This window comes from Erythrolamprus reginae, chromosome 9 (assembly GCF_031021105.1).
Source record: "Erythrolamprus reginae isolate rEryReg1 chromosome 9, rEryReg1.hap1, whole genome shotgun sequence".
Classification (NCBI taxonomy): Eukaryota; Metazoa; Chordata; class Lepidosauria; order Squamata; family Dipsadidae; genus Erythrolamprus; species Erythrolamprus reginae.
The window spans coordinates 50,489,755-50,510,365 of NC_091958.1; the positions used below are offsets into that span (position 1 = coordinate 50,489,755).

Sequence of the window (20,611 nt, forward strand, 5' to 3'; positions counted from 1 at the left end):
CCACCATTCTTGTAGCCCGTCTTTGGACCCGTTCAGTTTTGTCAATATCTTTTTGTAGGTGAGGTCTCCAGAACTGAACACAGTACTCCAAATGTGGTCTCACCAGCGCTCTATATAAGGGGATCACAATCTCCCTCTTCCTGCTTGTTATACCCCTAGCTATGCAGAAATAAAAATGGAGTTTCTTGGTTTATGAAATACTGCATTTAGTAAGAGTTATTTGTGATAAAGTTCTACCAGAAACCAGAAGAGAGCTAAGCTAGGGCAACGGCTCGCGTGCCAGCAGATATGGTCCCCCGTGCCAACTGTGGCCCCTGTGCCATAAGTTTGCCATCATTGCTGTAGCTACACCATAAGAAAACTCATGCCTTACCTTTGTGATTTTACCACCGCTGAAATTTGCAAACCGTTTGAGAGATAAGGTGAGGACATTTGAAGCCCGGTGTATTGTAAACCGCTTGGATGCAGGCACCATTTTTTTACACCTAAAATGTAAGGGAGATTTCAAACTTATTTTTTTTTCCCTTAACCATTTTCAGAAATTCAAACAACTACAGTACTGTACTTCCTATTTGGAAATTAAGTGTCGGAATACGAGTTTATGTTTTCTTTTTTATGGGTTTATGTCTTCTATTATTTATACATTTAGGGTGATACCTGGGTATGGTACATTTTGATACAAACAGACATAATATTATTACTCATAGTTATTACATTTCATTTTCATTGTTTCATATTGTTTAAATATAAATATTACTGCCCTTCAGTTTCTAAAGCTCTCTCTTATCACATATTTATCACATAAATATTTTTCACTGCACGAGTCAAAAAGAGGGCGGGGAAAATATTTACTGACCCCTAACATCTTGGACACAAATTGTTTCAACTCCTACCCTCAAAGCGTCGCTACACAGCACTGCACACCAAGACTACTAGACACAAGAACAGTTTTTTTCCGAACGCCATCACTCTGCTAAACAAATAATTCCCTCAACACTGTCAGACTTTCTACTAAATCTGCACTTCTATTCTACTAGTTTTTCTCATCATTCCTTTCACCCATTTCCTCCCATGTTGACTGTATGACTATAACTTGTTGCTTATATCCTAAGATTTTTATTAATATTGCTTCTTCATTGCTTATTTGACCCCTATGACAATCATTAAGTGTTGTACCACATGATTCTTGACAAATGTATATTTTATTTTATGTACGCTGAGAGCATATGCACCAAGACAAATTCCTTGTGTGTCCAATCACACTTGGCCAATAAAAATTCAATTCTATTCTATATATCTTGTTGTGTGAGTATATATATTTGGGAACTTTTAAAACTTATGGACTTCAACTCCCAGAATTCCCTAAGCTGGCATGCACGGAGAACTCTGGGGAATTCTGGGAGTTGAAGTCCCCAAATTTTAAACACAGAAACATAGAAACATAGAAGACTGACGGCAGAAAAAGACCTCATGGTCCATCTAGTCTGCCCTTATACTATTTCCTGTATTTTATCTTAGGATGGATATATGTTTATCCCAGGCATGTTTAAATTCAGTTACTGTGGATTTACCAACCACGTCTGCTGGAAGTTTGTTCCAAGCATCTACTACTCTTTCAGTGAAATAATATTTTCTCACGTTGCTTTTGATCTTTCCCCCAACTAACTTCAGATTGTGCCCCCTTGTTCTTGTGTTCACTTTCCTATTAAAAACACTTCCCTCCTGAACCTTATTTAACCCTTGAACATATTTAAATGTTTCAATCATGAGTTCATCATTAAAGTGGCCAAATTTGGAGAATTTATTTGGGCAGTGTTTTTTCAAATCTGGCAACTTTAAGATGGCAGGACTTCGACTGGGGGAACTCTGGGAGTTGAAGTCCACCCATCTTAAATTTGAAAAAAGAAAGTGTCCCAGAGATTATAGGGGGCATGGGTGGGGGGAGATCTGGAGATGATCTTTTTGTTCTCCTTGAAGGATGCCACATGCATTTAAGTAGCAAACACAGGGCAAAACAGTTATACAGTGTTCCCTCGATTTTCGCAGGTTTAAACTTCGCAAAATGTCTATACCACGGTTTTTCAAAAATATTAATTAAAAAATACTTTGCGGGTTTTTTCCCTACACCATGATTTTTCCCACCCGATGACGTCATATGTCATTGCCAAACATTCGTCCACCTTTAATATATATATTTTTAATAAACTTTAATAAATAAACATGGTGAGTAATAATCTAAATGGTTGCTAAGGGAATGGGAAATCGCAATTTAGGGGTTTAAAGTGTTAAGGGAAGGCTTGGGATATTGTCCATAGCCAAAAATAGTGTATTTACTTCCGCATCTCTACTTCGCGGAAATTCGACTTTCGCGGGCGGTCTCGTAACGCATCCCCTGCGAAAATCGAGGGAACACTGTATATGCCAGCCCTCGCTAAATAAACCATAGCATAGCAAAATCAGTTTGGCATTAAATACAAGTTTGTATAGCCAAGCCAGACATAGAAGAACAATCGATCAATGAATGATAAAACATAGGAATTTATACGAGTGGCTTGACAAAAGGAAACCAAATGGTGCATGAAAACTGAAGAAATATTTATAATAATAATAAAGAATAAGATGATATACAATATTAATTCCAAACTTGAGAAATATGTATAATAATGGGTGTTATAATTAAATCTCCAACTGATGTAAAATGAATAATGAACTTAACAAAGGAAATCTTAAAGCATTGGAGTCGATACATGTACTGTAATAGAATTAATAGATATCCATATTTGTTGTGTAGACAGTTTTGGTAGGCTTTTTTATAATGTTATTTTTTCTTTTCATTTTTCTGTATGTGTTTTTTGTGGTTTCCCCCCCCTCTTTTTTGTGGTGTCCCCCCCTTATTTTGTACTTTGTTTTTAAAGTTTATATACCAATATTTTTTTTTAAAAAAAGATAAAACATAGGAATTCTCCTTCTTACTTGCTACATTTATATGCATTTTCTCCATCCAGCTGTTCAGGCTTGACAAAGTGTTCCAGAGCTTTGTTGACACTTTGAGCTGACTGAAAGAGAAGAAAAACCAACAATCAACGAAGCAGTGGAAGTGATGTGCCGGTGTCTGGAGGCTGTTGGGGCCTGGATGGGTGTCAACAGACTCAAACTCAACCCTGATAAGACGGAGTGGCTGTGGGTTTTGCCTCTCAAGGACAATCCCATCTGTCCGTCCATCACCCGGGGGGGGCGGGGGAATTATTGACCCCCTCGGAGAGGGTCCACAACTTGGGCATCCTCCTCGATCCACAGCTCACATTAGAGATACATCTTTCAGCTGTGGCGAGGGGGGCGTTTGCCCAGGTTCACCTGGTGCACCAGTTGCGACCCTATTTGGACCGGGAGTCACTGCTCACAGTCACTCATGCCCTCATCACCTCGAGGTTTGACTACTGTAACGCTCTCTACATGGGGCTACCTTTGAAAAGTGTTCGGAAACTTCAGATCGTGCAGAATGCAGCTACGAGAGCAATCATGGGCTTCCCCAAATATGCCCATGTTACACCAACACTCCGCAGTCTGCACTGGTTGTCGATCAATTTCCGGTCACAATTCAAAGTGTTGGTTATGACCTATAAAGCCCTTCATGGCACCGGACCAGAATATCTCCGAGACTGCCTTCTGCCGCACGAATCCCAGCGACCAGTTAGGTCCCACAGAGTGGGTCTTCTCCGGATTCTGTCAACTAAACAATGTCGCTTGGCGGGACCCAGGGGAAGAGCCTTCTCTGTTGCGGCCCCGGCCCTCTGGAACCAACTCCCCCCAAAGATTAGAATTGCCCCCACCCCCCTTGCCTTTCGTAAGTTGCTTAAAACCCACCTCTACCGTCAGGCATGAGGGAATTGAGATCCTCTTTCCCCCTAGGCCTTTACAATTCTATGCATGGTATGTATGTATGTATGTTTGGTTTTTTCATATTAATGGTCTTTTAATTATTTCTAACATCAGACTACTATTGTACATTGCTTTATTGCTGCTGTTAGCCGCCCCGAGTCTCTGGAGAGGGGCGACATACAAATCCAATCAATCAATCAATCAATCAATCAATAAATAAATTAATGTTGCTAGTTTCTGGGCAAGAATCTGTTTAACTTGTACATATTTTAATCTTGCATTTCTTATTTTAAATTTTATTCTACATGGTACGCCTTATTTTTATTGTAATGCTTCTGGCGCAAATAAATAAATTTACAAAACAATGCCCTTCACAAATACACTGTGCTAAGTATACCTAAAAAATTGCTACAAACAAAGCAGCAAAGAAATAAAAAACCGTACCTTTATTTCCAATGTAATATCCAGATAGGGATCAAATGTATCCGAAACACCTTTGCAATTCATACATTTTACTGAAATTTAAAAAAAAAAAGGTTTAACATACAATGAACGTTAAAAAAAACGCCCCAAACCTTGAGTATTTGAAATTCTCAATGAACTTTAAAAATAAATATTCAAAAATGGACGGCAGAAAAAGACCTCAGGATCCATCTAGTATAAGGGCAGACGAGATGGATCATGAGGTCTTTTTCTGCCGTCAGTCTTCTATGTTTCTATGGTGCATACCTCTAGATCTGAGATATCCGCCGAATGTCTGATGAATAAAAGTGGTGGCTTGGGTATGTCTGTCCAATCTAAAAATACAGAGGCAGATCAAGATGGAAGTTTAAAAAAAAACACCACACCTATCTGTGAATGAAAATAATGAAAGGAAAAATAATAATAATATGAATGGACACTTACTTGTTGCTACCGTTCAAACATGCTTTCTGCATAGCATCGACCGTGTACCTTAGGAATTCATGAGCATCTTCCTGGTTACCGAAACGGAAATGTTTGGCTATTCCTAGAAAGGAAAGAATACAGTGATACCTTGTCTTACAAACTTAATTGGTTCCGGGACGAGGTTCTTAAGGTGAAAAGTTTGTAAGATGAAACAATGCTTCCCATAGGAATCAATGGAAAAGTGATTAATGCGTGCAAGCCCAAAATTCACCCCTTTTGCCAGCCGAAGCGCCCGTTTTTACGCTGCTGGGATTCCCCTGAGGTTCCCCTCCATAGGAAACCCCACCTCCGGACTTCTGTGTTTTTGCGATGCTGCAGGGGAATCCCAGCAAGGGAATCCCAGCAGTGCAAAAACGGGTGCTTCGCTGGCAATGGAAGTCCAGAGGTGGGGTTTCCCATGGAGGGGAGCCTCAGGAGAATCCCAGCAGTGCAAAAACGGGCGCTTCGCTGGCAATGGAAGTCCGGAGGTGGGGTTTCCCATGGAGGGGAGCCTCAGGGGAATCCCAGCAGTGCAAAAACGGGCGCTTCGCTGGCAATGGAAGTCCGGAGGCAGGGCATCCCAGTGACGGCGGTGGGTTTGTAAGGTGAAAATAGTTTGTAAGAAGAGGCAAAAAAATCTTAAACCCCGGGTTTGTATCTCGAAAAGTTTGTATGACGAGGCGTTTGTAAGATGAGGTATCACCGTATCGCTTTACAGATCTTGTGATTGCTTTCCTAAGAGAATAAAAATTGAAGTACAGAACGGATGGAACAAACCCCCCACCCATTATAGTGTGTTCTCCTTTTATTAGATTCATGAGGTTGAATTGTTTTGTTTATTTTATCAGTGTAAGCCTCCCAGAATCACTTTGCGATCAAGAGGGCGGCAAATAAATTTTATATAAACAAAATAAACACCAGGGAGAAGTTAAATCTATTAAAGGTAGAAGGCAATTTATGGCACCTGAAACAGAATAATTAGATTCTGTAATGCTCCGTATCATAGAGTTTCAAACTCATTAACTCCCACTATTTTTTGTTGTTGTTATACAGCGGTACCTCTACTTACAAACTTAATTCATTCCGTGACCAGGTTCTTAAGTAGAAAAGTTTGTAAGAAGAAGCAATTTTTCCCCATAGGAATCAATGTAAAAACAATGCGTGTGATTGGGGAAACCACAGGGAGGGTGGAGGCCCTGTTTCCTCTCAGGAGATTCCTAGAGAGGCCCCACGGAGGCTTCTCCCTGCCTTTTCCGGCCCCGTTTCCTCCCAGGAGATTCCTAGAGAAGCCCCACAGAGGCTTCTCCCTGTCTTTTCCAGCCCCGTTTCCTCCCAGATTCCTAGAGAGGCCCCACGGAGGCTTCTCCCTGCCTTTTCTGGCCCTGTTTCCTCCCAGGAGATTCCTAGAGAGGCCCCACAGAGGCTTCTCCCTGCCTTTTCCGGCTGTTTCCTCCCAGGAGATTCCTAGAGAAGCCCCACGGAGGCTTCTCCCTGCCTTTTCCGGCCCCGTTTCCTCCCAGGAGATTCCTAGAGAGGCCTCACAGAGGCTTCTCCCTGCTTTTTCCAGCCCTGTTTCCTCCCAGGAGATTCCTAGAGAAGCCCCACGGAGGCTTCTCCCTGCCTTTTCCGGCCCCGTTTCCTCCCAGGAGATTCCTAGAGAGGCCTCACAGAGGCTTCTCCCTGGCTTTTCTGAAGAACAGTGGTATAAAGTACACTCTTGTGTGCCTGGGCACTCATCGCAGGTCAAAAACCTTCCTGCCAATCAAGGTAGAGGCTTACGTCTAAGTTCGTTGATGACAGACATCGGCTTGATGACGGTGCCAGAATTGGACAAAGCTTGGTTGATGTGACCTTGCATGGTGCACATCATGCAAAATCCTTGTTCGTGACCTGCATCCAAAGGGGAAAAACAAAAAGAAAAATATATATCGTTAGGAAACACACACACACACTTGACAAGCAACAATACTTCAGGCAATCAACACAATAGGAACGATCATTAATTGAGTGTATCTGCGGAGAGGGGCGGCATACAAATCTAATAAATAATAATAATAATAATAATAATAATAATAATAATAATATTAATAATAACAACAACTACCAATTTTGAGGCAGCAAGGCGAGCCTATATGTAACATTGCACTGGCTGCCGATCAGTTTCCGGTCACAATTCAAAGTGTTGGTTATGACCTATAAAGCCCTACATGGCACCGGACGAGAATACATCTGGGTCCGCCTTCTGCCGCATAAATCCCAGCAATCGGTTAGGTCCCACAGAGTTGGCCTTCTCCGGGTCCCGGCGACTAAGCAATGCAGTCTGGCGGGACCCTGGGGAAGAGCCTTCTCTGTGGCGGCCCCGGCCCTCTGGAATCAACTCCCCCTGGAGATCAGGACTGCCCCCACCCTCCTTGCCTTTCGCAAACTGCTGAAAACCCAACTATGATGCCAGGCATGGGGAAATTGATATACCCCTTAGCTATCATGGTTTATATGTGGTTTGTTTGGGTTGTGTGATTGCTTTTTATTAAAAGGGTTTTTAAATTGTTTTTTAAATATTGGATTTGTACACTGTGTATTTTTGTTGTGAGCCGCTCCGTGTCTTCGGAGAGGGGTGGCATAGAAATCTAACAAATTATTAATTATTATTAATAATTATTATTGTTGTTGGTTGTTTTGTTGTTGTTGTTGTTATGATTATTATGATTATTATGATTATTATGATTATTATGATTATTATGATTATTATGATTATTATGATTATTATGATTATTATGATTATGTCAGTACAACACAGCAAAAGAGATCACTCTGCTGGATTTCGTATTTCATCACCAGTCGGGCGCTTCCCAAGCACCTTAGACTGCGTGATGTAGCGGCGAATTATGTTTGCCGATCCCAGTAAAGCGGCCTTTTGCAATTGACAGATGGAGATTTTGTCAATTCCGATGGTTTTCAAATGTCTGCTGAGATCCTTTGGCCCTGCGCCCAGCGTGCCAAGGATCACTGGGACCACTTTCACGGGCTTATGCCAGAGTTGTTGCAGCTCGATTTTCAGATCTTCGTATTTTGCAAATTTCTCTAGCTGCTTCTCCTCAATTCTGCTGTCTCCTGGGATTGCGATGTCGATGATCCATACTTTCTTTTTCTCCACGATCACAATGTCTGGTGTGTTATGTTCCAAAATTCGGTCCGTCTGAAGTCGGACGTCCCACAGTAGTTTTGCTTGCTCATTTTCGACCACTTTTTCGGGCTTATGATCCCACCAGTTCTTTGCCACTGGTAGATGGCAGTTCTGGCACAAGTTCCAGTATTGTTATTACTATTATTTTGCAAAAAGGATGCTCATGTCACCTTTCATTCTAAATTTCCCTTACGTCCACCTGTCTTATTGATCTCCTTTTAGGACTGCGTGATGTAGCGGCGAATTATGTGTGCCCATCCCAGTAAAGCGGCCTTTTGCAATTGACAGATGGAGATTTTGTCAATTCCGATGGTTTTCAATTATTATTATTATTTTTATTATTATCATTATCATTATTATCATTATTATCATTATTATCATTATTTATTTATTTATTTATTCAATTTTTAGGCCGCCCTTCTCCTTAGACTCAGGGCGGCTTACAACATGTTAGCAATAGCACTTTTTTAACAGAGCTAGGCTATTGCCCCTACAATCCGGGTCCTCATTTGACCCACCTCGGAAGGATGGAAGGCTGAGTCAGCCTTGAGCCGGTGATGAGATTTGAACCGCTGACCTTCAGATCTACAAGTCAGCTTCAGTGGCCTGCAGTACATCACTCTACCTGCTGCGCCACACCGGCTCGTTATTATCATTATTATTATCATTATTATTATCATTATTATTATCATTATTATTATCATTATTATTATCATTATTATTATCATTATTATTATCATTATTATTATCATTATTATTATCATTATTATTATCATTATTATCATTATTATCATTATTATCATTATTATTATCATGATTATGATTATTATGATGATGATGCAGGTAAAAATATTTAGCAAATCACAGGTTTGTGGTAGCTGGTCTGTGAATGCCACCATGGGGGGGGGGGTTTGGTGGGGGGGGATTTTTTCCTTCCAAGTTTCCAGCCCTGCACATCTAGTTTTTGGCTCTTTTATTTGAATTTCTCTCACTGCACATGCATGCTCAAAGCACGCCCCCCCCCCCCCCCCGCCCCCAAAGCTGCGCAGCATGAAGCAAAGTTAGAACCCAGCCCCGATGCTGCCCCCTACCTGTTTGGGGGAGAATTACAGAAGCAAACCCCGACCGGGGAGCCTTCTTTTGGAAGAGGACGCTCGCTAGCGCAGGCTTCCTTTTAAACGGTTTAAGGAAGAGAAAGCCCCCATAAAAGATACTCACAGTTTTTGGAGTGTTCGTAGGAGAGCATGTAGTTGGCGAGGGGAGGGGTGTAAGTCAGACACTGCAGAGCAGAGTTCAAAAAACAGGTGTTGCCGAGGTTTTGGAGACCAGCTCCAACCCGATGCATTTTTTGCCATTTTAAGCAAATCTTCTCAGCCGGAAATAGGACCTTCTGAGGAGCGGCAATCCCATCACCAATAGCTGCCAGAAATTTAGAGATCAGGAAATAATTACAGTTGGGGAGGAGGGGGAGAAATTAATCTTTCTCTCTCTCCCTCTCTTGCTATCTCTTTCTTTCTCTTTCCCTCTCTCTCTTTCTATCTTGCAATCTTTCTCTCTCTCTCTCTCTCTCTCTCTTGCTATCTCTCTCTTTTGCTTTCTCTCTTTCTCTCTCCCCCTCTCTCTTTCTCTCTCCCTCTTGCTATCTCTTTTGCTTTCTCTCTCCCCCCTTTCCCTCTCTTTCTCTCCCTTTCTTGCTATCTCTCTTTCTTTTTTGCTTTCTCTCTTTCTCTCTCCCCCCTCTCTCCCTCCCTCTTTCTCTCTCTCCCTCTCTTGCTATCTGTCTTTCTCTCTTTTGCTTTCTCTCTCTCCCCCTCTCTCTTTCGCTTTCTCTCCCCCCCTCTCTCCCTCTCTTGCTATCTCTTTCTTTTTTGCTTTCTATCTCTTTCTCTCCCCCCCTCTCTCCCTCCCTCTTTCTCTCTCTCCCTCTCTTGCTATCTCTCTCTTTCTCTCTCTCTCTTTCGCTTTCTCTCCCCCTCTCTCTTTCTCTCCCTCTCTTGCTATCTCTTTCTTTTTTGCTTTCTATCTTTCTCTCTCCCCCCTCTCCCTCCCTCTTTCTATCTCTCCCTCTCTTGCTCTCTCTCTCTTTCTCTCTCTCTTTTTTGCTTTCTCTCTTGCTCTCTCATTTGGGTGCATCTTACACTCTGAATGTAGCTCCCTCCCCCCTGACCCCAGCCCTAACTAGCTGCTATCTATCTCCCCAGCTCTTTCCTTGCAGGCTCTTTTGTTGTTACTCTCTGCGAAGAATGTTTTCCAAGCCCCTAAGTCTTTGCAGGTTTTTTTATTGCTCTACCTGCTCCAAATGTTTCTTTCCAGCCCTAGCTAGGTGCTAACAATGTTCCCAGATCTGACTAGTTTGCAAGCTCTTTCATTGTTACTCTCTGCAAAGAATGTTTTCCAAACCCTGTCTTTGTATTTTTTTTAATTGATCTAACTTGGTTCAAATGTTTCTTTCCAGTCCTAACCAGGTGCTAACAATGTTCCCAGATCTGACTAGTTTGCAAGCGCTTTCATTGTTACTCTCTGCAAAGAATGTTTTCCAAGCCCCTAAGTCTTTGCAGGTTTTTTTTATTGCTCCACCTGCTCCAAATGTTTCTTTCTAGCCCTAACCAGGTGCTAACAATGTTTCCCAGATCTGACTAGTTTGCAGGCTCTTTCATTGTTACTCTCTGCGAAGAATGTTTTCCAAGCCCCTAAGTCTTTGCAGGTTTTTGTATTGCTCTACCTGCTCCAAATGTTTCTTTCCAGCCCTAACCAGGTGCTAACAATGTTCCCAGATCTTACCTGCTTGCAAGCTCTTTCATTGTTACTCTCTGGGAGGGATGTTTTTCAAGCCCTAAGTCTTTGCAGTTTCTATTTATTTATTTTTATTGCTCTACCTGCTCCAAATGTTTCTTTCCAGCCCTAACCAGGTGCTAACAATGTTCCCAGATCTTACCTGCTTGCAAGCTCTTTCATTGTTACTCTCTGGGAGGAATGTTTTTCAAGCCCTAAGTCTTTGCAGGGTTTTTGTTTCCATTATTCTACTTGCTCTGAATGTTTTTTTCCAGGTGCTAATGATGTTCCCAGCTCTTACCACCTTGCAAGCTCTTTCATTATTACTCTCTCCCAATAAAGTTTTTTTAAAGCCCTTAACCAGGGGATAAAATAATGGGCTGAAGCTGACCAGACTAAGGATGCTAGCTAGATGAATACCTGGTAAGCAGATTCTTTTCCCTATTTTCCTCCGCAAAAACTAAGGTGCGGCTTATACTGCAAAAAATACGGTACAGTGTTCCCTCGATTTTCGCAGGGGATGCGTTCCAAGACCGCCCCCGAAAGTCGAATTTCCGCGAAGTAGAGATGCGGAAGTAAATACACCATTTTTGGCTATGAACAGTATCACAAGCCTTCCCTTAACACTTTAAGCCCCTAAATTACCATTTCCCATTCCCTTAACAACCATTTACTCACCATTATTACTGGTACTCACCATTGAATAAGACACTTAGTGATCCTGATCAGTGTTCCCTCTAATTTTTTTTGGGGGTGGGCGGAAAAGTATAGTGTCTGAGTGGCAGTCCCTTCGGGACTGGACGGCACAGAAATAATAAATAAATAAACAAACAAACAAACAAATAAATAAATAAAAAACCCACCCTGTTTTGCCTCAGAGAATTTCAAAATAAAATACTGTACTGTGTTTCTATAACAGTGAGCTCATAATAGGGCAACTCTATCAATATCAAAATGCCCCTTAAATAGTTGAGCTAGTTTCAGACTAGATTTTGATTTTCTTTCTCTCTTCCTTACTCCCATTCTTTTTTTCTCTTTTCCTTCCTCTCTTTTTTCTATCTGTTTCTCTCTCTTCCTCTCTCTCTCCTTCCCTCTCACTCTTTCCCTCTCGGCTTCTGGGCAGGTTTGGAAAACTCTGAGTTGATGATGATTTTTAAGTGAGCGATTGCTCACTGCTCAGCTTAGAGGGAACTATGATCCTGATATTTATAAACATAATTATTTATTAACAATAATTATTATTTTTTGTTATTTGTTTGCAAAAATGATTAGTTTGGTGATGACCTATGACGTCATCGGGCGGGAAAAACCGTGGTATAGGGGAAAAAAACCTGCAAAGTATCTTTTAATTAATATCTTTTGGAAAACCGTGGTATAGGCTATTCGTGAAGTTTGAACCCGCGAAAATCGAGGGAACACTGTATACCATTGCAGACAAATTTCGTTGCCCAACCTCATATAATAACTTCAAAAGGTTTCTCTGTGCTTTTAAACGGCCTGCTCATCACTTACCCAATTCTTTGGCAGAAGGCTTGCATTTATCTGGTCCCGATGTACTGGAGTACACCGCGGCTCCCGGCACTGGCTCCAACGAAATCTTGTGTTTCGGAGCCTCTAACGAAGAGGAGACCGCGACCCATCCTGTAGACCCCGGGTCCATGTCACCGGAAGCGGGTGCCACCGAGTTGAACGGTTGCTTCTCAGAAGCAGAGGCCTTGGAGGACTCGGTCGCCTTGTCAACAATGGTCATGGTTCATCACTAGGAAGGAAAAGAGACCAGGGGGAGAGAGAGAGAGAGAGAAAGTCTTGAAAAAGTGTGACAGGAGGAGCAGAGCAACGCGTTGCGATCCAGGTGTTTCAGACTTCAGGTGTGTCTCAGTGAACCGGTCAGATCAGACAGAATCGGCCTTCTCCGGGTCCCGTCAGCCAAACAGTGCTGGCTGGCGGGGCAGAAGGGAAGGGCCTTCTCTGTGGTGGCTCCGGTCCTCTGGAATCAACTCCCTCTCCCTCGAGATTCGTACTGCCCCCACCCTCCTGGCCTTTCGAAAGGCTTTAAAAAAAAAACACCTTTGCCGGCAGGCCTAGAGCCGTTGAGCGTTAACGCTCTGTTCCGGCTGATAGTATGTTAGTGGTACTGAATAAATTATGGCTTTTTTAAACATCAAGTTTTTAAAGATTTTGTATATAGAAACATAGAAGATTGACGGCAGGAAAAGACCTCATGATCCATTTAGTCTCCCCTTATACTATTTCCTGTATTTTATCTTAGGATGGATATATGTTTATTCCAGGCATGTTTAAATTCAGTTACGGTGGATTTACCAATCATGTCTGCTGGAAGTTTGTTCCAAGCATCTACTACTCTTTCAGTAAAATAATACTTTCTCACGTTGCTTCTGATCTTTCCTCCAACTAACCTCAGATTGTGTCCCCTTCCCTCCTGAACCTTAGTTAACCCTTTAATCTATTTAAATGTTTCGATCATGTCCCCCCCCCTTTCCATTCTGTCCTCCAGACTCTACAGATTGAGTTCATGAAGCCTTTCCTGATAAGTTTTATGCTTAAGACCTTCCACCATTTTTGTAGCCTGTCTTTGGACCCCTTCAATTTTACCCATATCGTTTTGTAGGTCATGTCTCCAGAACTGGACACAATATTCCATATGTGGTCTCGCCAGTGCTCTATATAGCGGGATCAAGGCCAGGCATAGGGGACCTGAGACACCTTCCCCAGACTTTTATACTTTATGTTTGGCATGTATGTGTTGTTTGGTTTTAAATGATAGGGTTTTATATGTCTTTTTCTCTTTTAATATTAGATTTGTTCCACTGTAACATTGTTTTATTATTGCTGTGAGCCGCCCCGAGTCTTCGGAGAGGGGCGGCATACAAATCTAATAAATTATTATTATAGAAACATAGAAGACTGACGGCAGAAAAAGACCTCATGGTCCATCTAGTCTGCCCTTATACTATTTCCTGTATTTTATCTTACAATGGATATATGTTTATCCCAGGCATGTTTAAATTCAGTTACTGTGGATTTACCAACCACGTCTGCTGGAAGTTTGTTCCAAAGATCTACTACTCTTTCAGTCAAATAATATTTTCTCATGTTGCCTTTGATCTTTCCCCCAACTAACTTCAGATTGTGTCCCCTTGTTCTTGTGTTCACTTTCCTATTAAAAACACTTCCCTCCTGAACCTTATTTAACCCTTTAACATATTTAAATGTTTCGATCATGTCCCCCCTTTTCCTTCTGTCCTCCAGACTATACAAATTGAGTTCATTATTATTATTATTATTATTATTATTATTATTATTATTATTATCATCATCATCATCATAATCCCCCTCTTCCTGATTGTTATACCTCTAGCTATGCAGCCAAGCATCCTACTTGCTTTCCCTACCGCCTGACTACAAATTGAGTTCATTATTATTATTATCATCATCATCATCACAATCCCCCTCTTCCTGCTTATTATACCTCTAGCTATGCAGCCAAGCATCCCACTCGCTTTCCCTACCGCCTGACTGCACTCTTCACCCACTGTGAGACTGTCAGAAATCACTACCCCTAAATCCTTTTGAAATTTTTGCGAACACAAAACTGCCCATACAATACTGGGAGGTCTCGGGTCCCAGCCAGGAGCTCTTGTTTTGGCCTCTGTGAACCGAAAGTGCAATTGAAAATGGTTTTTCACCTTTCTTGTCCTTCCCAGTCTAGCTCCTCTGCAGCCTAGCCTGTGAATGGAATGATGATGTTTGAATTCCAACTGCCAGTGAAAAAAATGTCCCACCTCTCTCCTTCTTCTCAACCTCTTTGGACTCAAGATGAGCAGCCTGCCAGAGGGACACCCCCGGTTTAAGCAACTTAGTAATGTCAACAAAATAACATTGAGGATGTAGTTTAAACTCTCATCCTTTCACTCCCAATACAGACTTACAGAGACCCAAGTATCACTCAAAAGCATTTGCTAGTGGTTGGAGCCTGTCTTTATGACCCTGTTAGGAGGAGTCACCAAAGGATTATTAAGCAACTACATGGTCCCTAAGACAAAACCTTTTCCCTTAAATGGGCGTGGGGGTTTTATGCCAGAAATCACCCTAACACCCCCCAAAAAAACCATTGTTTGATAAGCATCAAACTTATCAGTAAAGACTTAATGGACTCAATCTGTATAGTCTGGAGGACAGAAGGGAAAAGGGGGGACCTGATCGAAACATTTAAATATATTAAAAATAAGGTTCAGGAGGGAAGTCCTTTTAATAGGAAAGCGAACACAAGGACAAGGGGGCACAATCTGAGGTTAGCTGGGGGAAAGATCAGAAGCAACGTGAGAAAATATTATTTGGCTGAAAGAGTCGTAGATGCTTGGAACAAACTCCCAGCAGACAGGGGTTGGTAAACCCCCAGGAACTGAATTTAAACATCTGGGATAAACATAGATCCATCCTAAGATAAAATGCAGGAAACAGTATAAGGGCAGACTAGATGGACCAGGAGGTCTTTTTCTGCCATCAATTTTCTACCTTTCTATGTTTCTACCTAATATTTAATTCGGTTCCCCAAGAGAAGTGGCCCCAATAGCTACGAAACCTGAAGGCAGCTTACCCCGATTTACCAGCCGTTAGAAGGAAATCAAAGCAATTTATCCCACGTCCAGCTAAAAGATGAGCACTGTGTGCTTTACTGGTCAACTAGTTTAAAATTCTGTCGGTTTGCCCAAGAAGCCCATCCCCCACTTGGAATGTCCATGCATTTAAATCTTAAAGTGAGCCAAAGGGAAAAAACCAATGCACAAGTCACTCACTGCCTTTGGAGTAAAGTCCTCGACTTTGGGCCACAATTCAACACACACACACAATTTCTGTGGATAAGAAATGTATTAAGTGACTTTCCCCCCATCTGATGACTCGCCTTGCTGCATTTATTAAGTGCAGTGTTTCTCAAATAGCAGGGTGAGCTATTTCACAGGTTTTCAAAGGGGGCTTTTTAAAATCCATTAAAAAAATTTAAATCCATAGTTTTACTACCTAAATTTCTCAATGATCTTCCTGTAAGCACAGACTCATCTGTTTTGATAGTGTGCCTGTATATTTTGTTGTATCTTCAAGCTGTCCTTGGGGGTTAGAGTCCATAATTTTAGTAGAAAAAAGCAAACAGCCAAGAGAAAATTTTGATAGCTAATAGTATTTTGAACCCGAAAACAATATTTGAATTCCAGGTGACAAAATTATAAAAGGAGATAGCGTAAGATAAATGATGTACAGTGATCCTTCGTTTTTCGCGACCACCAAGACCACCCGTGAAAAACGAATTTCCGTGAAGTAGAGAAAAGATATTTTTTAATGCAGTGTTTCCCAACCTTGGCAACCTTGATTACTGTTGTGAGCCGCCCCGAGTCTTTGGAGAGGGGCGGCATACAAATCTAATAAATAATAATTCGACTAAACAATGTCGTTTGGCGGGCCCCAGGGGAAGAGCCTTCTCTGTGGCGGCCCCGGCCCTCTGGAACCAACTCCCCCCCGGAGATTAGAACTGCCCCCACCCTCCCTGTCTTTCGTAAACTACTCAAGACTCATTTATACCGCCAGGCATGGGGGAGTTGAGATAGCTCTTCCCACTAGGCCATTACAAGTTATGCATGGTATGTTTGTGTGTATGTTTGGTTTTATAATAGGGGTTTTTAGTTGTTTTTTATTATTGGATTGTACATATTGTGTTTATTATTGTTGTTAGCCGCCCCGAGTCTGCGGAGAGGGGCGGCATACAAATCCAATAAATTATTATTATTAATAATAATAATAATAATAATAATAATAATAATAATAATAATAATAATAAATAATCTGGACTTCAACTCCCAGAATTCCCCAGCCAGAATTCGAATTCTGGCAGTTGAAGTCCAAATATCTTCCAGTTGCCAAGGTTGGGAAACAACTGTTTTAATGTATTTAACGAGTATTTGGACTTTAAAAACCCAGCCGTTGCATTAAACAGTTATTCTATAATGGTTCTCAGCTGCAACTACATGTGATATCCTACCATAGAAACATAGAAGACTGAAAAAGACCTCATGGTCCATCTAGTCTGCCCTCATACTATTTTCTGTATTTTATCTTAGGATGATGGATCTATGTTTATCCCAGGCATGTTCAAATTCAGTTCCTGTGGATTTACCAACCACGTCTGCTGGAAGTTTGTTCCAAGGATCTACTACTCTTTCAGTGAAATAATATTTTCTCACGTTGCTTTTGATCTTTCCCCCCAACTAACTTCAGATTGTGTCCCCTTGTTCTTGTGTTCACTTTCCTATTAAAAACACTTCCCTCCTGAACCTTATTTAACCCTTTAACATATTTAAATGTTTCGATCATGTACCAGTTTCTCTAATAGAGTACAGTAGTACTGTAGAAGAATTTTATGGATTTTTAATGGATTTAAAGGATTTAAGACCCCTTTCAAAAATTTTGGTGGGCCCAGGATGCTCGTGTCTTGCCCTCCCTGGGCTCCAAAGGCTTCCCCCCTCCCAGGCTCTCTGGAAGCCAAAAACGCCCTCCCAGAGCCTCTGTGTGTGCTACAAATCATCTGGCCCGCACACACATGCACATTGGTGCTGAGCTAAGGCAGTGGCTTGCTGTGGCACCCATGCCGAAGGTTAGCCATCCCTGCCCTATCCTATTCTGTTCTGTCGGGCTCTCTGGTAGACTCCTCCCAAAAATTCACAGGTACAAATTTCAGACACACAAACGTTGGAAAATTCAAAACAATGTTTTTATAATGAAAATTCACTTAAACCAAGCCCTCTTTTGGTATAGCAAAGAGCACTGGTCTCCAAACAAACTGGTAATTTGTACAAGTCCCTGATCAGTCCTGTGATACTTAGCTTGCAGCTGTGAGGCAATTCACAGTCCTTCTTCTTTCACAAAGTGAAACACACTTTGCTCTAGTTTAGTTTCAAAGCGGGGGGAAATCCGCACACCAAGGTCGAAGTCAGCAAAGCAGGCACGAAACACAACGATCAGATAATCCTCCACAATGGCCAAACCCACAGGTTGCTCTTTATAGCAGCCTCACTAATGACCACAGACCCACCCAACCACAGGTGGCCTCATTTTCTTTGATAATAATCTCTGTTGTTGTTGCCTATGCATCGCTCTCCCCATGCGTGGCTGTATCATTAACTCTTGTTCTGAATCCAAGGAGGAGCTAGATAATTGATCTCCTTCTGAGCTGTCTGTCACACTCTCCTCCTCCCTGTCACTCATGTCTTCTTGGTCAGAGGAGCCTTCATCAGCAGATTCCACGGGGTGGGGGGGAAACAGGCCTGCAGCATGTGGATGTCTCCCCCACATCCACAGTCCTTGGGGCAGGAGCTGGGCCAGAGCTAACCACAACATATTCCATCCCATCCCATCCCCCATCAAACAACTGCGATTTTTAAAGCTGAAGGACAAACAGCAGAACCAAGTTGTGGAAGCTTGCTTGTAGAAGGATTTCCATCTTTTCTCCCCCTGATTGGGGTGGGGAGGTAGTTAAGGATTACTCATTGTTTTAAAGCCAACTTATTAATATTTAAGCTTTTAGAGCAGACCCTGGGGCTGAAAAGAAAGGAAAGAAGGCTGGAATGGAATTAGTTTTAAAATACAGAGATACCTCTACCTAAGAACGCCTCTACTTATGAACTTTTCTAGATAAGAATCGGGTGTTCAAGATTTTTTTTGCCTCTTCTCAAGAACCACTTTTCCACTTACAAACCTGAGCCTCCAAAACTGCAACCGGAAAAGACAGGGAGAAGCCTACTTGGGGCCTCTCTAGGAATCTCCTGGGAGGAAACAGGGCCGGAAAAGGTGGGGAGAAGCCTCTTTGGGGCCTCTCTAGGAATCTCCTGGGAGGAAACAGAGCCAGAAAAGGTGGGGAGAAGCCTCCTTGGGGCCTCTCTAGGAATCTCCTGGGAAGAAACAGGGTCGGAAAAGGTGGGGAGAAGCCTCCGTGCAGCCTCTCTAGGAATCTCCTGGACGGAAAGAGGGCTGGAAAAGGCGGGAAGCCTCCATGGGGCCTCTCTAGGAATCCCCTGGGAGGAAACAGGGCTGGAAAAGACAGGGAGAAGCCTCCATGGGGCCTCTCTAGGAATCTCCTGGGAGGAAACAGGGCCTCCACCCTCCAGGTGGTTTCCCCAATCTCATCCATTATTTGCTTTTACATTGATTCCTATGGGGAAAATTGCTTCTCCTTACAAACTTACAAAGGGAGCCGGGGTGGCGCAGCAGGTAGAGTGCTATACTGCAGGCCACTGAAGCTGACTGTAGATCTGAAGGTCAGCGGTTCAAATCTCATCACCGGCTCAAGGTTGACTCAGCCTTCCATCCTTCCAAGGTGGGTCAAATGAGGACCCGGATTGTGGAGGGCAATATGCTGGCTCTGTTAAAAAGTGCTATTGCTAACATGTTGTAAGCCGCCCTGAGTCTAAGGAGAAGGGCGGCCTAAAAATAGAATAAATAAAATAAATAATAAATAAATAAATAAACTTTTCTACTTAAGTACCAGGTCACGTAACAAATTAAGTTCGTAAGTAGAGGGACCACTGTAATTCAATTCCATGAAGGCAAACTGATTGCTGTCATTACTAGTTAACATCATGGAGGAGCGAGAAAAAATGTTTTAGGTTATAGCCAAGCTTTTAAATCCCCAAAACTGGCAACTTTAAGGCTGGTGGACTTCAACTCCCAGAATTCCCCGGCCAGCCATGCTGACTGTGGAATTCTGGGAGTTGAAGTCCACAAATCTTAAAAGTTGCCACAGCTGGACACCCTTGTTTGAAGCTGTTGCAAGAGGAGTCTGTGCTCATTTCAATACGAATTATAATTTCCCGAAATTGATCTCTTTGCAGTCGCAAGGAGAAGGGATCCTGTCTTGTGAGCAGATCACCACCTTTCCGTGCAAAAATCTGAGATTCTGGCGTTTCCAGGTTGACCTGGAAAAAACTCCAGAATTTTCGGAAAGACACCCTGCGATCACTTTCAAAAGTCAGGCTAGAACAGTGCTTCTCAAATAATAGGGCATTGCACGACGCAATGACGGTGTGTGTGTGTGTGTGTGTGTGACTCTGGGGAACATGCTTTTTTTGCCGCAGGAAGTAGGGGTTTTTTAAAAAATTATTTACTTATTATTTAGTTGAACAAGTATAGGATTGCAGTTTGTATAAGCATAACACAAGTAGTAAGTAATGATAAAAGAAGGCAATAGGACTGTTCTGTCGAGCTCTCTGGTAGAATCCTCCCAAAAATGCACAGATACCATTTCAGACACACACACGTTGGAAAATTCAAAACAATGTTCTTTATAATGAAAATTCACTTAAACTAAGCCCTCTTTTGGTATAGCAAAGAGCACTCGTCTCCAAACAAACTGGTAATTTGTACAAGTCCCTTATCAGTTCTGTGATACTTAGCTTGCAGCTGTGAGGCAATTCACAGTCCTTCTTTCACAAACTGAAACACACTTGGCTCTGGTTTAGTTTCCAAGCAGGGAAAAATCAGCACACAAAATGTCTAAGTCAGTAAAGCAGTCACGAAACACAATGATCAGATAATCCTCCACAATGGCCAAACTCACAGGCTGCTATTTATAGCAGCCTCACTAATGACCACAGCCCCACCCAACCACAGGTGGCCTCATTTTCTTTTATAATAATCTCTCAGTTGTTGTTGCCTATGCATCGCTCTCCGCATGTGTGGTTGTATCATTAACTCTTGTTCTGAATCCAAGGAGGAGCTAGATAATTGATCTCCTTCTGAGCTGTCTGCCCCACTCTCCTCCTCCCTGTCACTCATGTCTTCTTG

At 42.2% G+C, this 20,611-nt stretch overlaps 1 protein-coding gene across 2 annotated transcripts in view; it reads right to left on the reverse strand.

Moving 5' to 3' along the window:
* Positions 1 to 20,611, reverse strand: part of USP42 (ubiquitin specific peptidase 42) — a 45,013-nt gene that overhangs the window by 14,411 nt on the left and 9,991 nt on the right. For both annotated transcript variants that reach the window (XM_070761208.1, XM_070761209.1), the window contains exons 2-9: positions 12,275 to 12,521; positions 9,209 to 9,409; positions 6,586 to 6,696; positions 4,786 to 4,888; positions 4,609 to 4,676; positions 4,324 to 4,394; positions 2,974 to 3,056; positions 374 to 485 (exon numbers count right to left, since the gene is read on the reverse strand). In XM_070761208.1, the coding sequence (XP_070617309.1) occupies positions 374 to 485; positions 2,974 to 3,056; positions 4,324 to 4,394; positions 4,609 to 4,676; positions 4,786 to 4,888; positions 6,586 to 6,696; positions 9,209 to 9,409; positions 12,275 to 12,512 (987 nt within the window). In that variant the 5' untranslated portion in view covers positions 12,513 to 12,521. The remainder of the gene's footprint in view (positions 1 to 373; positions 486 to 2,973; positions 3,057 to 4,323; positions 4,395 to 4,608; positions 4,677 to 4,785; positions 4,889 to 6,585; positions 6,697 to 9,208; positions 9,410 to 12,274; positions 12,522 to 20,611) is intronic.